Source organism: Oryctolagus cuniculus, chromosome 2 (genome assembly GCF_051225735.1).
Source record: "Oryctolagus cuniculus isolate XC-2025 breed Fujian yellow rabbit chromosome 2, ASM5122573v1, whole genome shotgun sequence".
In the NCBI taxonomy this organism is placed as follows: domain Eukaryota; kingdom Metazoa; phylum Chordata; class Mammalia; order Lagomorpha; family Leporidae; genus Oryctolagus; species Oryctolagus cuniculus.
The window spans coordinates 58,372,995-58,388,948 of NC_142868.1; the positions used below are offsets into that span (position 1 = coordinate 58,372,995).

Here is a 15,954-nt window from a genome sequence, read left to right on the forward strand (position 1 = left end):
ATTTTCTATTTTTTTAATATAATGAGGACAGGTTTAAATGTAGTTCATAGGTACAATTCTAAGAATATAATGATACCTCTTTCTATCTCTTTCTCACCCTTTACATTTGGAATTGAATTTTTATTTTGAATTTTGCATTTTTTCTTTTACTTTAAAATATCTTAACTTTTATTCTGAGTGGAATTAATGAGATAGAAAAATATACATTGAAATCTAGACTTTAAAATTCTATGTTATAAATATAACAAATTGACTTTTAAAAACGAGTTCAGAATTACACAGTGCAATCAAAACAGATATGCTTCTACTCTTCGTTCTTTCTATCCTAGTGGGACAAAGCCCTGTCCATTGCACCAGGGGTATCTTTGAAATACTGGAAAAAGCTAATGCAGAGGTAAGGCCGTAAGTGTGTGTATAAATATGTTTTATAATTACATGTAAAATAGGAACAGTATATAAATGTGATAGTAGTTATTGATATTTTTTACCTTTTTTGTCTTATGTAATAACTAAATTTATATCCATAGATAGAACAAAGGAAATGAATCAGTTGTAAGTCATTTTGGTATTCTTATATTTTACTTTAATTCTGTTGAAGACAGTAAAAAGCAAATTTCCTCCATATCAGTGGACAAAAAACATACTATCAAATTATTAACAGGTTATTGTATTGCTATTTAAATAGAAATAGTAAGATTTTTTAAAGGTTTTCAGAAGTCCACAGAATATTGCTTTATAAATAATCTCCAAAATGCTCTGTGTAGACACTAACTCTTGCCATTTCCTTCCATGGTTAGAAGGGAGATACTGTTGAAAAAGAAATATCTGACCAGTAAGGAAACATTACTAGGTGTCCTTGTTTTAGAATCCAATACACACACACACACACACGACTTTTTCACAGATGTGTTAATTTCCAAGGATTGCCTTCACAAATTACCCTAATCTGGATGACTTAAAGCAACACAAATTTACTCTCTCACAGTTTTGGAGGCTAGAATTCCCACTGGTAGAGTTTGTTCCTGCTGGAGTTTCTGCAAAAGAATCAGTTCCATGCTTCTCTCCTACCTTCTAGCACTTGTTAACCATTCTTGACCTCTTACAGATTATAGATGCATCCCTCCAATCTCTGCCAGATCTCCACATGTCTATCTTTGTGTGTCTCTGTGCCCAAATTTCTTTTTCTTATAATGACACAAGTTAGATGGCATTTAGGACCCACCATAGTCCAGAATAATCTGAATAATGTAACTAATTACCTAACCAGAAACCCTATTTCTATGTAAGAGCACATTCATAGGTTCCCTGGGTTAAAGCTTCAACATTCCTTTTGAGGGGACGCAGTACAACCTGCAGCTTACAACTATTTTAGTCTGTTCTTTCAACAAATACGTATTTAGTGCCCCTGTGTGCTAATCCCTGTGCTATGCCTGTGGAGTACTATTTAGTGAGTAGTTACCTTGCTTCTGGCATTGAAAAGAGAAATTTTGATTTCTAATGGTTTAGGAGAAAACTAATCAACTACTGCTCACACATGCAGAGAAAGAGAGAGAGAGAAGAGAGAGAGACCAAAATCTAAAAGGATTAACACATTTGCCATGGGAAAGTAGACTATTCCCTGTCATCTCTTCTCCCAGTAAGTTAAGCAACAGGCTGTCACTAGCTTGCTGACTGAATACTCTCTGTTCTAAGCTCTAGAATCTCGAATACTTCTATGTTCCTGTACCTTTACAGCACACTTGTGAATGCTAATTCTCCCACTGGATCCTTAATAAAATCAAGACAGCAGGGGATATTTATTTGACAAGACATTCTTTCAACCTCACCACAAGCTTTCTTGAATGTCACTTAGGCTAAAAGTATAGTCAATCTATGGTAATAATTCATAGAATGAAAGTAATAATTATTTTGTAATTTTTATAACTATTGACATACTTTTAAAGAGGCTAGTAATATTAATATGCTACTACATTGCTTTTTATGGTAGGTACCTAATGAGTTTAAAATATGGGGTATGCTCAGATATGGTAACAGGGGAATTGTGACCTAAATTAGTGTATTTGAATTGAACTATAAGGGATACACAGGAGATAGCCAAGAGGCTAGGAAAGCATTCCAGGCTTACAGAACAGAGTAAAGGAGCTAAAAAGAGGTATCATAGCTGACATAGGTAAGCCTTAGAAGCGGTGAGTGAGAGTGAAAAGGTCAGTTATGGTTTTACTTATTAGACCCAAATTTTCTTGTTATAGATGTTTAGACATAAATTTATTAGAAATAATTTGCAACTTCCCTAGGCATTTGTAACCAGAACCAGGATTGAGAGACTATCAATCAATTATCTAGAGTGGTTGAATCTATCAAATATAAACCCCAGAGTTGGGAGGAGGCAATTTAGCTTGAGTGATAGTTAAACGGTCAGGAGGAGCCAGCATTTTGGCAAAGCACGTTGTTTGCAATGCAGGCATTCCATACCTATGAGTTCTGGCTACTCTATCAGAACACACCTCCTGCTAAGTGCTGGGAAAACAGAAGTTGACCAAGTAATTGGGCCCCTGCCACCATTGTGGGAGACCTGATGGAGTTTCTGGTTCCAGCTTTGGCCTTGCCCAGACCTGGCTGCTGGGGGCATTTTGTGAATGAATCAGTAGATGAAGACTTCTCTTTCCTTTTTGTTCCTCCTTTTTTCCTCCTCCCCCTCCTCCCCTTCTCCTTCTTCCTCTCTTTCTTCTCTTCCTCTTCCCATCTCCCCTTTCCCCTCCTCCATGCTCTGCCTTTCAAATAAATAAATCTTTTCTGAAAAAGGAAAAACAAGGCAAGAAATAGATGTTTTGGAGGTTTGTACACATGTTAAGCTTGTTTTTTTTTTTCCTTTACCCTAAGTTCAACAACAAGAAACATTAAGGGTCTTAAGGCAGAAAATGACCTGATCAGATTTTCATTTTGGAAGTTTGCACAACCTGACATCTCAGGAACAGATTAGACAAAGTCAATAGCAGATATGAGGAGACTAATGTAAGGGAAGCTGGAGTAGCCAAGTCAAGATATAATAACAGGATGAAGTCTTAGGTGGTAATTAGGAAGATGGAGAAAAGTAAACAGATTTATTATATTTAAGACTTAAAATTAGCTGAACTTGGTAATAAAAATAAGAATAATATAATTCCAGATTTTTTGTTTGAAAACTGAATAGAAGCTGTGGTATTTACTGAGATTTTGAGATAATACAAAACAAATAATAACAAAAGCTTGCGGATTAAGATTATTAATTGTTGTTGGATATATTGAAATTGGAGTTCCTTTGTGATTTAAATGTCAATGTCTAATATCTAATCTTGGTTCTGTAGCCCAAAGAGAAAAATAGGGGCAACATAGAAGATATTGTTGACCATACTGAGAGCATTTTTTGGCAGGAAGAAGGAGACTGAATCAAAATTAGAATATTAAGGGGAAAAGGCGGGCTGGCGCTGTAGCTCACTTGGAGTTAATCTTCTGCCTGTGGTGCCGGCATCCCATATGGGGGCCGGGTTCTAGTCCCAGTTGCTCCTCTTCCAGTCCAGCTCTCTGCTGTGGCCCGGTGTGGTGGAATAAGAAATGTGGTGGAATGAGAAGGCCATGCCAAGATGGCTGCTGGCAAGCGAGCATCAGTTGCTCGGGAGTGGCTTTGGAAACCCCCAAAAACCCCTCAGGAAACCACCTGGCAACAGAGCCTGCCTGGCAACAGGCTGTGATTGGATGGCTTCAGATACTGCCTGGCAACAGGCTGTGATTGGTTAGGGCATAGACTGCCTCTTGACTGGATTGGCTGACTTTTTTTTTCTCTTAAGACTTAGAATAGGGCGGGTGCCGCGGCTCAATAGGCTAATCCTCCGCCTAGCGGCGCTGGCACACAGGGTTCTAGTCCCAGTTGGGGCGCCAGATTCTGTCCCGGTTGCCCCTCTTCCAGGCCAGCTCTCTGCTATGGCCCGGGAGTGCAGTGGAGGATGGCCCAGGTGCTTGGGCCCTGCACCCCATGGGAGACCAGGAGAAGCACCTGGCTCCTGCCATCGGATCAGCGCGGTGCACCGGCCACAGGCTGTGGCCATTGGAGGGTGAACCAACGGCAAAAAGGAAGACCTTTCTCTCTGTCTCTCTCTCTCACTGTCCACTCTTAGACTATCTCTCACCATTCTCTTCTAGCCTATAGGGTTTTTTATGAGAAGTCAGCTGTGAATCTAATTGGATATCCTATGAAAGTAATCTGGCGTTCCTTTCGTGCACATTTTAGAGTATTTTCTTTATGTTTTACTGTGGAAAGCTTGACTACAATGAGTAATGGTTAAGATCTTTTCTGGTCATGTCTGTGAGGAGTTCTATGTGCTTCCCCTATTTGGATATCCCTTTCTTTCTCCATATTGGGAAAGTTTTCTATAATTATTTCACTAAATAGGCTTTCTTGTCTATTCTCTCTTTCCACACCATCAGAAACTCCTAAGACCTATATGTTGGGTCATTTGAAAGTATCCCATAGTTCTCCAACAGTGTTTTTTTTTTTAATTTATTTTATTTGAAAGGCAGAGAGAGTCAGAGAGAGAGAGAGGGAGGGAGGGAGTCATTTCCATCTGCTGGCTCACTCCCCAAATGGCTGCAATGTCCAGAGCTGAACCAATCTGAAGCCAGAACCCAGGAGCTTCCTCCAAATCTTCCATGTGGGTGCAGGGTCCCAAGGACTTGGGCCATCCTCCACTGCACTCCCAGGCCACAGCAGAGAGCTGGATTGGAAGTAGAAAAGCCAGGACTTGAACCAGCACCCATATGGGATGCTGGTACTGCAAGAGGTAACCTCACCTGCCATGCCACACAGAGCTGGCCCCTCCCACACTGTTTCTAATTTGTTCTTTTTTTATTTTTTTGGTCTGACTGAAAAATTTTCAAAGATTTGTGTTCTAGTTTAGATATTCTTTCTTCTGCCTTACCAAGTCTGCTGTTAAGGCATTCCACTGCATTTTTTATTTGATCTATTGAATCCTTCGTTTCTAGTATTTCATTTTGATTTCTCTTTAAAATCTCAATTTCATGGTAAAAATTTTATTAATGTCATGTGCTGTTTTCTTACATTCGTGAATTTGCTTGGATTGCTTTTCAGTAATCCTATGATTCATTTGTTGCATTCCATTTCTGGCATTTTCTCAATATCTTCATCTTCACATTCTAATATGAAGATGTTGTGTTTCTTTGGTGGTGATGGTCATGGTATCTTCCTTATTCTTGTTTCTTGAGTTTTTGCATTTATTTTAGGCATTTTGGGGAGTTGATTGTTTTTTCTTCTGATGGCTTTTATTTTTGAGCTATTCCTCAGTGGCTTAGTGGAATGTCTTCACTTTCAGTGAATACTAAGAGCTGTGCAGTGGGTGTCACCAGGGAGCAACAACAAGCTCTGAACGTGATTGCCCAGAGACTCAGCTACACCGTGCACCTTCTCATGTAACCACCAAGTCCCCACAGTCTCAGCACACAAGCCTTCCTCAGTCACCAGGTGCAGAGGTTTTGCCCTGTCCTGCCATCGTGTCCAGTTAACAAAGAGGCAGATGTTCCCAGAGCCATCTTACCTAGGCATCTGGATTCTGGGAGGCTGGGTATGCCTAACAGCCCTACATGGATGCCCTGTCATCTCTCTGCAAGGTGCAAAATCAGTGGGGATTGTAGATTTTTCCCTCCACTAGAATCTTTGGATCACATGCATACACAAGAGCCACTGACCAAATGTTGCTCTCTCTGCACCGCTGCTGCTAGTACTTCCAAGAAGGCGTCCTGTCTCTGTGCACATGCACAAAAGCTACCACAGCTGCTACCCAAACCCAAAATGTCTCCTGCCCTTTCTCAGCCAGGCAGCAGGTGCTGTTTTGGGGAAATTGGGGTAAGATAAACATGTCCCTCTATCTCCACTACCTCCGCTGGCAACTCTAGCACCCAGGGCTCCAGTCTGTATTCATGCCATGCTTACCCTTTTGCTATATCACTATGGTTTGCTGCAGTCCAGTCTCACCCCCATATCTAAGCTGCCACCCACTCAGGCTTTGCCAATTGCAGTCATTTGTTGTGTTCACATTTGCTGTATGTCCACACCCTCCACGGCATTCTTCTTCCTTTTGTAGGATTTCCAGTGCAGTTTTCTCTCTAGTTCTCCCCTGAGAGTGCACTTCCTACACTTTTTTTTGGTATTTATTCCTAGTTTAGCAGAGTATGTTATTCCCTAATCCGTGATCTTGGAATCCCCCAACTACACTGATTTTCAGATCTACCATGTTTGGGGTATTTAAAATATGGAAATATGTAGTGCTCTAAGGGCCAACAAGTACCAATAGTATATATTATTTTACAAAAATTTTATTTGTCTCCCCTATGTATTGGACTACAGAATATAAATCTTTTAAAAAATGATTTACAGGATGGGATATTTTGGGGCAGCAGGTCAACCCACTGCTTGGGCTGCCTACATCACATATCAGAATGCCTAGGATCAAGTTCCACATCCACTTCTGATTCAGCCTCCTGCTAATGTGCACTCTGGGAAGGCAACACATAATGGCTCAAGTAGTGAGTCCCTGTTGTCTATATGGGAAACACAGATGGAGTTCTTGGCTCCTAATTTTGACCTGACCTAGCTGTTATGGGCATTTGGAGGATGATCCAATGAATAGAAGATATCTCTCTTTTTCTTCTTTCTCTCTCTCTTTCTACCTTTCAAATGAATACAATTTTTTAAAATAGACTTGCTAGAATGTTCTTTGAAATCTGCCAAAAATTTTAACTATCCTTTCGGAAGAATCTCAGTCCAATTTAAATTAATGTTTCAATCAAAATTAATATTGTTAAAAATTACCCTTATTTTATTAGGAGAGCTGACCAATTAATACAGGAAGATAAAGATGATGTCATACCATACTGCATAGCTGTTGGTGATGTGAGGAAACTTGTTAATTTTTTTATGTCAAGAGGCCAACTTAAAGAAGCTCTGCTAATTGCACAGGTACAACTACATTATTATACATGCCACATATGTTGGTGGGTGGACTTCCAGCAGGGAGAAGATTATGTTGATGGATTCACCTTCATGTGATTGATGACTTGGCATCTGTCTACCTCTCTTGACCTATGCCTCAATATTTCAGTCATACTATCTTTGTTCTAGTCACATTGAACATATTTTAGATCTTTAAGTGTACAAGCATTTTTGAACTCTGAATTTTTCACATGCTGAATGTTATATTTCATGTATTTGGACAGCTTCTTTTTTTAGTAATCACTTACTGGAACCTCATTTTTCTCAAAATAATGTTCTGAAATTATCAATACTATCTAAAGATTAATTAAAGGTTTAATTAAATTCTAGGCAGCATGTGAGGGAAACATGCAAACCTTACACATTTCTACACCTAAAGGAGCTTCATATACTGATGATATCTACAAAGAAGATTTTAATGAGTGAGTGATTTATTCTTTGTTTCTGTTCCATATTTTTTTAAAGATTTTATTTATTTATTTGAGAAGTAGAGTTACAGGTAGTGAGAGGGAGAGAGAGAGAAAGGTCCTCCCTCCGTTGGTTCACTCCCCAAATGGCTGCCATGGCCGGAGCTGCGCCACTTCGAAGCCAGGAAACAGGTGCCCCCTCGGGGTCTCCCATGCGGGTGCAGGGGCCCAAGCACCTGGGCCATCCTCCACTGCCCTTCCAGGCCACAGCAGAGAACTGGACTGGAAGAGGAGCAACCAGGACTAGAACCCAGTGCTCACATGGGATTCTGGTGCCGCAGGCAGAGGATTAACCAAGTGAGCCATGGCACTGGCCCTCAGTTCAATATTTTTTAAGGTTGCTTTCCCTTGATGAGTTTTTGAAGACATGTAGTTCATCTGTCTGTATCCTGAGAACTTGGCTATCTGTGTCCTCCACTGCATTTCTCATTATGATCTAGTTCCATTACAGCATCCATGCCTAGACAAATCAGGAAATAGTTGGCATGTAGACACAGCTACACACATTTCACATAGCTTTCCATAAAAGCAAAATGCATTTCAGTAGAGAAGTTGTTTGTAAATTACCTAAATACTTAAAAACTTACGAATCTGTTGGGGAGGGCATGCAGTGAAAGAAAAAATGTGCTGCTTATTAATGTTTCACTGTAAAGCAAGTAAATATAAAATCATAGTAATGCAGTTTATAAGCCCATGAACCAGGAATCCATGTTTGAAATAACAGTTAGTTCCCATCTAAAGAAGAAACTTATTTATTGTAAAAAACCTATAGACATTAGAATTTTTCAGCCTTCCAACCCTTTTTAAATATCTGACAGCCTACCGTCTACTTACTGTTAGTTCCACTTAATGCCCTAGAAATTGGATATTTAAACTTCTAGGACACTCATCAATTATGTTAAACAAATGTTAAACAAATAACATGGTGGGAATATGTATCCCTTCCTGGATCTTTGCTGCTATTCTCTGTCATTTCTAAATGTGGCACTGTAAATATCCACTACATTAGTAATAACTTGATTCCAACTGAATTTTGAAAAATTTCAGCTCAACCTATTTTTCTTCTAAGGTTATCACCTCTGTAGCTGAGCCATAATTATCCAATGAGAAATAGGAAGTTTTGAAAGCCAGGCTTTTCTTCTGACACTTTATAGGAGCCAGACATAAAGGGAAGCTTCTCAGATCACGTATTTGGGAAGACGGCTTCCCTGATTTATTTTTTCTGAAAAATAGGGTTTTAAGGACCAGTGTTGTGGCTAAGCCTCCGCCTGTAATGCAGGCATCCCATATGGGCTCTGGTTTGTGTCCCAGCTTCTCCTTTTCCGGCCCAGCTCTCTGATAGAAAGCAGTAAAAGATGGCCCAAGTGCTTGGGCCCCTGTACCCGTGTGGGAGACCCAGAGGAAGCTCCTGGCTCCTGACTTCAGATCCTCTCAGTTCCGGCCAATGGCGGCCATTTGGGGAGTGAAGCAGAGGAAGGAAAATTTTTTTTTCTGTCTCTCCCTCTCTCTGTCTGTAACTCTACCTCTCAAATAAATAAATAAAATTCTTTAAAAAAATAAGGCCTTGTACTAAATCAAGGTTGTCTAATTAAATTCTATTTAATCCTTTATTCACCATGAAGAAAGGGCATTGGTTCACTTTTGTGATGGAATTCTTGTGTTTATATAGAATATCTGTTCTTTTCTTTCTAGACTCCTGCACAAAGTCAGTAAGGAACTTGCAGAGTGGTATTTTCAGGATGGTCGAGCAGTACTAGCCGCATGTTGCCATCTAGCTGTAGATGATATTGAGGTACAACATTCAAATTGGCATATATATTTTAGCGATTCCATAGTGTTTAGGGAGATATGGTAACTTCATAAAATCTAGTTTTGCATTTTTCCAAGCCTGAGTAATAGCATCCCTAATAAGCACATATACAGACTGTGAAATCTTTTTTATCGTAATATTAATATTTATAACAACATCCTTTAAATATTTTATTATGTATTAAAAGTGGTAGTGTGGTGAAGGGAAGATTAACTGAACTTGGACTCAAAAGATCTGACTTTGAGTCTTGTTTCACATACTGACTTTGGTATGTCATTTTAGCTCTTGAAGTCTCAAAAAAATAGACATATGAATAACTGTTTTACCTTATCCACATATACTTGTTAGGTTATACAAATACAAATTAAAGCACTCATTTTTGTGTATATTTTTATATATTACTAACAAATTTTATTTTAAGGTACTTGCCATTTGACTCATTCATGTAATAGGGAAAATATTAAGCTAAAAATTCCATTTTACATTTATCCTTAGGTAGATTTACTTTAGAGAATAATTGGTGATTGTAATATATTTTTTCTTTTTCTTTCTTTATTGATTACTTAAATTTTTATTAAAATAAAGAAAGCAGATTTCATGTAGTTCCTGTGGTGTATAATCTTGAAGAGTCTTTTAAGAATGTTTGTGTTCTTCTGATAGGATCATTAAAGGATGTGTTGAGGATATTGCTGTGTTACTACTTAATTACAAAAGTAGGACCAAGAGTTCTGAATTCTTATATTCTGACCTGATGAAATTTCCTGTATTCTGTTATCACTTTTCCATGTGAAAATTTCAATTACTCATTCATAAGTACTTTATAGGAATGTTACAATCAATATTTTATAAGAATAATTGATTTATAGGTTAATGCTACTTTATCTACTTTATGAGCTTGGAGGGGAATGATGATCCTACCCTGCATCTATGCAACTGAAGAAATTATTTTCTTATTGAGCAAGCTTGCTATGGCATACCTGATTCGTGGAAATGAACTGGAGTTGGCAGTCTGTGTGGGCACAGTACTAGGAGAGTCTGCAGCACCAGCAACACACTATGCCCTAGAATTATTGGCACGAAAATGCATGATGATTTCAACATGGTAAGAATTGCTAAACTCAAAGAAAATTGTAAACTACATTTGATAAGATATGTGTTGGGAGACTATAGGATCTCCTTTTTCGTGAATGATAAGATTGATAAGATCGGCCGGCGCCGCGGCTCACTAGGCTAATCCTCCGCCTAGCGGCGCCGGCACACCGGGTTCTAGTCCCGGTCGGGGCGCCGGATTTTGTCCCGGTTACCCCTCTTCCAGGCCAGCTCTCTGCTGTGGCCAGGGAGTGCAGTGGAGGATGGCCCAGGTGCTTGGGCCCTGCACCCCATGGGAGACCAGGAAAAGCACCTGGCTCCTGGCTCCTGCCATCGGATCAGCGCGGTGCGCTGGCCGCAGCGCGCCAACCGCGGCGGCCATTGGAGGGTGAACCAACGGCAAAGGAAGACCTTTCTCTCTGTCTCTCTCTCTCACTGTCCACTCTGCCTGTCAAAAAAAAAAAAAAAAAAAAAAGATTGATAAGATCATGGCAAGAAATGGCAATACAGGAAGGAATTACTGATGAAAACTACCATGTTTATATAATGAAATCCGCCATATCCCATTCTGAAGGATCTTATATCTTAGTTTGATGTTTCAAACCACCTACAATATCATGACCAACAAATATGTGATTCACTTTTTTAAAGATTTATTTATTTATTTGAAAGTCAGAGTTATACAGAGAGAGAAGGAGAGGCAGAGAGAGAAGAGAGAGAGAGAGAGAGAGAGAGAGAGAGAGAGAGAGAGAGAGAAAGGTCCTCCATCCGCTGGTTCGCTCCCCAATTGCCCGCAATGACCGGAGCTATACCAATCCAAAGCCAGGAGCCAGGAGCCTCATCCAGGTCTCCCACGCAGGCACAAAGCCCCAAGGACTTGGGCCATCCTCCACTGCTCTCTCAGGCCACAGCAGAGAGCTGGATTGGAAGTGGAGCAGCCAGGGCTCGAACTGGCACCCATATGGGATGCCGGCACTGCAGGGGCGGCCCCACCCACTATGCCACAGCGCCGGCCCCAGCTGTGTGATTCTTAAGATCATCAGAACAACAAATTCCACATCTTAAAAATTCTTTATATCATCAGGTATTCCTTCCAGATCATGTGTCCTAGTTGAAACTTTATAAAATAAAGTTGCTTTTCTAAGAGAAAACAATATCAAAAATTGTTTTGCTGAAGACGTGAAATGGACCATCTTCCAAAACTGTGGCTGTATACTAAGAATTAGATCCTGGGAATTCCACATCCAAGCAATTGTAGCTCACATCTTCAGAGCCACAGTCTTAGGTCAGACAATCCAATCACATTGGAGTCACCTTTAGGAATTATGTGGTTCTATCTTCCAGAGAAGTTTGTTGAATTAAGACGATTTTAGAATTGTATCCTTTTTCCCTAAATACTTCCATACCCCACCAAAATGTGTTTGTACCTTACCATCTTCTCATAACACCACTGACCTTCTGTTAAGAACTATGTAGCCAGTTACATAGTTAAAATGATTTGCCTTAGACTCATCCCAAAGTATGAAATATAACTCAACTTATTTATTCACAAAGGTGGCTGACTCTATGCTAAATCATCATCTCATCTAAATCAAATGGGTTTAGTTTTAACAAAGTAAAAATAAAACATAACAAATATAAAATAAGCTTTTTTAAAAGTTTAAATATCACCTGATGGACTATGTATCATCACTTTTAATAAAATCCAAACTTCTCTTTACCTATAACCACTCCTCTGCAAGAATTCTTAATTTCTGTGACCATCGATGTGTGTAGTAGAAGTTAAGATAAAGCTCAAGTTCTGAGAAATACAGTGCTTAATTTAAAATATTAATTTTAAATATAGTGGTTAATTTCTCAAAGAAATCTAGAATCCTCACAGCTAATAGTAGAATTTTACAGATTAAAAAAACTTGATTAATTTAAAGAGAGTGTTCATAATTCTATAAACTAAACACAATTCAATTTTAATGTTTATTGGGTAAATTTGTTGCTTCTTGGTATTCATTGTATTTTCATGATATTAATACTGAGTATTTTCTTTTTAGCTTTCCGTCTGTTGGATACAGGTATTATCTATTTTTATTTGAAAGCATGTTTATTACAATCCATGTACTATTTTATTCATTTTGAATACTACCTCTATAGTAAAAAATGTTCATTAAATATTTTCAGTTTGTTTTACAATATGCCAGACCATATGTGCATGTGTATACATATATAGAGAGATAATTATATAACTGAAACCACAGAAAGACTAACTATAGAGTAATATGAACTATGTACAATATCATTCAAGATTTTATACTTAATATTTATACAACAAATGAACTATGGATCTCTACAATACTGTACCATAGCCAACTCAACTAAGCAAAATAAAATACCTGACCCTATGGTGAAATGTAATAGTTCAGATAATTTTATTTGTATGTATTTTATATTTATATACATATACATATATTTATTAACTTTATTGGTGTATCAAATTCTTATGATGGTGAATTAGAGAATGAATAAATTAACTGTTCTGTTATAATTTTCACTACATGCCAATATAATTCTATAGTAAGACAGTTGTAGTTTGTCTGCAGTTCATAGAAATTTGAACAGAATTTTAGCATTGCTATTTTATATATGCTGAAAGAAAAGGATAAATCTGTATTCTCATGGACATTATTTAAAATTCCTACTAAATTTCCTATCACAAAACAGATAAAGTCATTCATACTTTTCAGTAACAACATATAAACTATTATAATTTGAAATATGGAAAAATACTTAAATATTTACTTGTTCAATGATAATAGAAAATATGGCAGGTTGGACATTATATTTAATGTTAGATAACTTGAGAAAATATTATAATGATTCATTGAACTCTTGGTGATTCTCTATTGACATCATCCTGAATATTAGTTATTAGTAAAATGTTATGAAAATAGGAAAAATTTTATGAAACCTCATTAAAGTGTTTTTATTGTCAAAGCCTTAAAATAAGCTTACTTCAGTGCTAATTATCCCGTTTGTGATGTGTCTGTATTTTTTTAAATAAAATTTTTGATTTGACACCAGATGTTGAAAATTACCTCTATGTCCACTTTAGGCTCACCATATATTTGATTGGGCACCTCTTACGTTTTTTGTTTTTACCTTTTATGTTTTCAGAAACAATTGGTTAACATAAATGAATGACCAATTGAAATTTTGCTGAAGTTTTCACAAAGAATAAAGAAGATTTTACTTTCAGAGCCCTTGACACACAATTTTATAAAATCTTGAAATAGCATCTGTTCTAACATCATACTGAATGAATATCTATATTTCAACTTATTAAAAACCAAATAATATCATGAATAATTGAAAATAATGTGGTTTCTCAGTTATGATGCATGCAGCCAAAAACTCCTCAACCAATAATTTTAAATATATATATATATGTATATATATAATGTTTTAATGTGAAACTGCTAAGTCCGTATTCTTATATTTTAAAAAAAATCTTAAATTTTATATTCCACTGTCTGAATCTGTTGAAAATAAGTAAGAAAACTATACTTCTCTCTTTGATTTTTTTCACCTAAACTTTAGAAAAATGTGCAGGATACCTAAAATTCTAAAGTTAAAATAGTTAAGTATTCTACTAGTTTCAATGATCTGGCTAAACCAATTTTCCACTGTTAATAAGTATAACAAAAGTTGATAAAATTAGGCTTCACAAAGTTTCTTTTATAATTTTCTCCAAAGAACTTAGTTCAAACTACTTAGCTTGCCTAGGGAATTAATTTGTAATAATAAAATCTATTATACAAAGAATTATATGTGAGCTAAAACTTTAAAATTATTTAGCAATTTTATAAGATGTTTCTCTTTCACACCCTTTGTTATCTATTGTTTAAATTAAAACTAATTTCATAATTAGGTAGGAAGTTAGTACTACTTGTGTAAATAGAAAAACAAATTATATGTATGAGTTTCTTGCCCATGAAATATTTTAAAATAGTAGCTTTTTCTCCAGATAAGTTTTCCCTTTTTTATGTGAGCAGGAATTTGGCAGCTGATCTTCTTCTGATGACTCCCAATAATGAACTACATTTAGTAAAACTCTGTGCTTTCTACCCAGGATGTACTGAAGAGATAAATGATCTTCATGAGAAGGTATGCTGATGATATTAAATATCCTGGTTTGGAATGCAATGCTAGTATTTAATTAGTTTTAGGTTGTAATATAGAGAAACACAGTATCCCTTTGAGATACTTTTAAATCCAATAAAAATCATAACAAGGAATAACATTTGTTGAGCTTCTAGTATGTGCTTGGTATTGTTTTAAATTTCTACATGCATTAGTATCTTTGATAATTCTTTTGATATCCTAGAAAACAAGGGCCGTTGCTATATTTTTACAGATTCAGAGAGGATAAAGAACTCGCTCAAAACATTTAATGCTGGGGTAAAAATTTCAAGTTCAACATATCTAATTCCAAATTTTAGGTCTTTTTCACTGTACCACTTTGCATATTAAGCTATTATATGATAAATTTCTTAAATAGAAGGCTTAGAATCTTTAAAAGAACACATATAATACAACAAAATTCACCAGCATTATTCTAAGGTGAATAAGTATTAAAAATAATTCTTTTCAGAATATAAGAATCTGTGTATTTGTATCCAATATTATATAAAAGACAACCAAAATGTCTAACAAAAGGGAAGTTATTTATATAAATTACAGTACATTTCTGTGTTTCAATGCTATTAGTCCACGAAAAACATCATGAGGCTCTATTTTTATTGTGGTGAGTAGATGACTTTAAAACATGGCTAAATAGCAGATTACTGTGCAATTCGGGACATGCTCAAGCTGACTTACCTCAAATGGTAGAGTTAAAAACATACCAGGGGATTCCAATTCAATCCCATCAAGGTGGCATGTACCAATGCCATCTCACTAGTCCCAGTGATCAATTTCTGTTCACAATTGATCATAATGATAGGACTAAGAGCCAAAGGGAGCACAATAAACAAGAATAGTGTCTACAAATACTACCTGATAGAATCAAAAAGGGAGAGAATGATCCAACATGGGAAGTGAGATACACAGCAGACCCATAGAGTGGCAGATGTCCTAAACAGCACTTAAGGCATGCGGATCTGGCTGAAAAGCCCATGAGAGTATTTCAGGCATGGAAAGCCAAAACACTCTGGGGAACAAAAAAAAAAAAAAAAACTAAATGAATGAAAGATCTCCGCGAATGAGATCCCAGTGGAAAGAATGGGCCATGAAAGAAGGAGGTACCTTTCTCTGAAGGGAGGAGAGAACTTCCACTTTGACCATGGCCTTGTCTAAATATGATCAGAGTCAGTGAACTCAGGGGGCTTCCATAGCCTTGGCAGTTCATGACAAGAGCCTAGGGTGATTACTGATGCCATAAACAAGAGTGTCAATTTGTTAACAACAGGAGTCACTGTGCACTTACTCCTCATATAGGATCTTTGTCCTTAGTGTGCTGTACATTGAGATTTAATTCTATAACTAGTACTCAAACA

At 37.1% G+C, this 15,954-nt stretch overlaps 1 protein-coding gene across 3 annotated transcripts in view; it reads left to right on the top strand.

Annotated features, from left to right (window-relative positions):
* WDR17 (WD repeat domain 17) overlaps positions 1 to 15,954 on the top strand; it is a 107,508-nt gene that overhangs the window by 75,016 nt on the left and 16,538 nt on the right. For 2 of the 3 annotated variants that reach the window (XM_051832508.3, XM_051832497.3), the window contains 7 exons: positions 330 to 394; positions 6,874 to 7,006; positions 7,370 to 7,461; positions 9,199 to 9,298; positions 10,279 to 10,418; positions 12,454 to 12,474; positions 14,452 to 14,563. In XM_051832508.3, coding sequence (XP_051688468.2) covers positions 330 to 394; positions 6,874 to 7,006; positions 7,370 to 7,461; positions 9,199 to 9,298; positions 10,279 to 10,418; positions 12,454 to 12,474; positions 14,452 to 14,563 — 663 coding nt within the window. Of the gene's footprint in view, positions 1 to 329; positions 395 to 6,873; positions 7,007 to 7,369; positions 7,462 to 9,198; positions 9,299 to 10,182; positions 10,419 to 12,453; positions 12,475 to 14,451; positions 14,564 to 15,954 lie in introns of those variants that run through there. The other variant, XR_016229932.1, reaches the window with a different exon arrangement.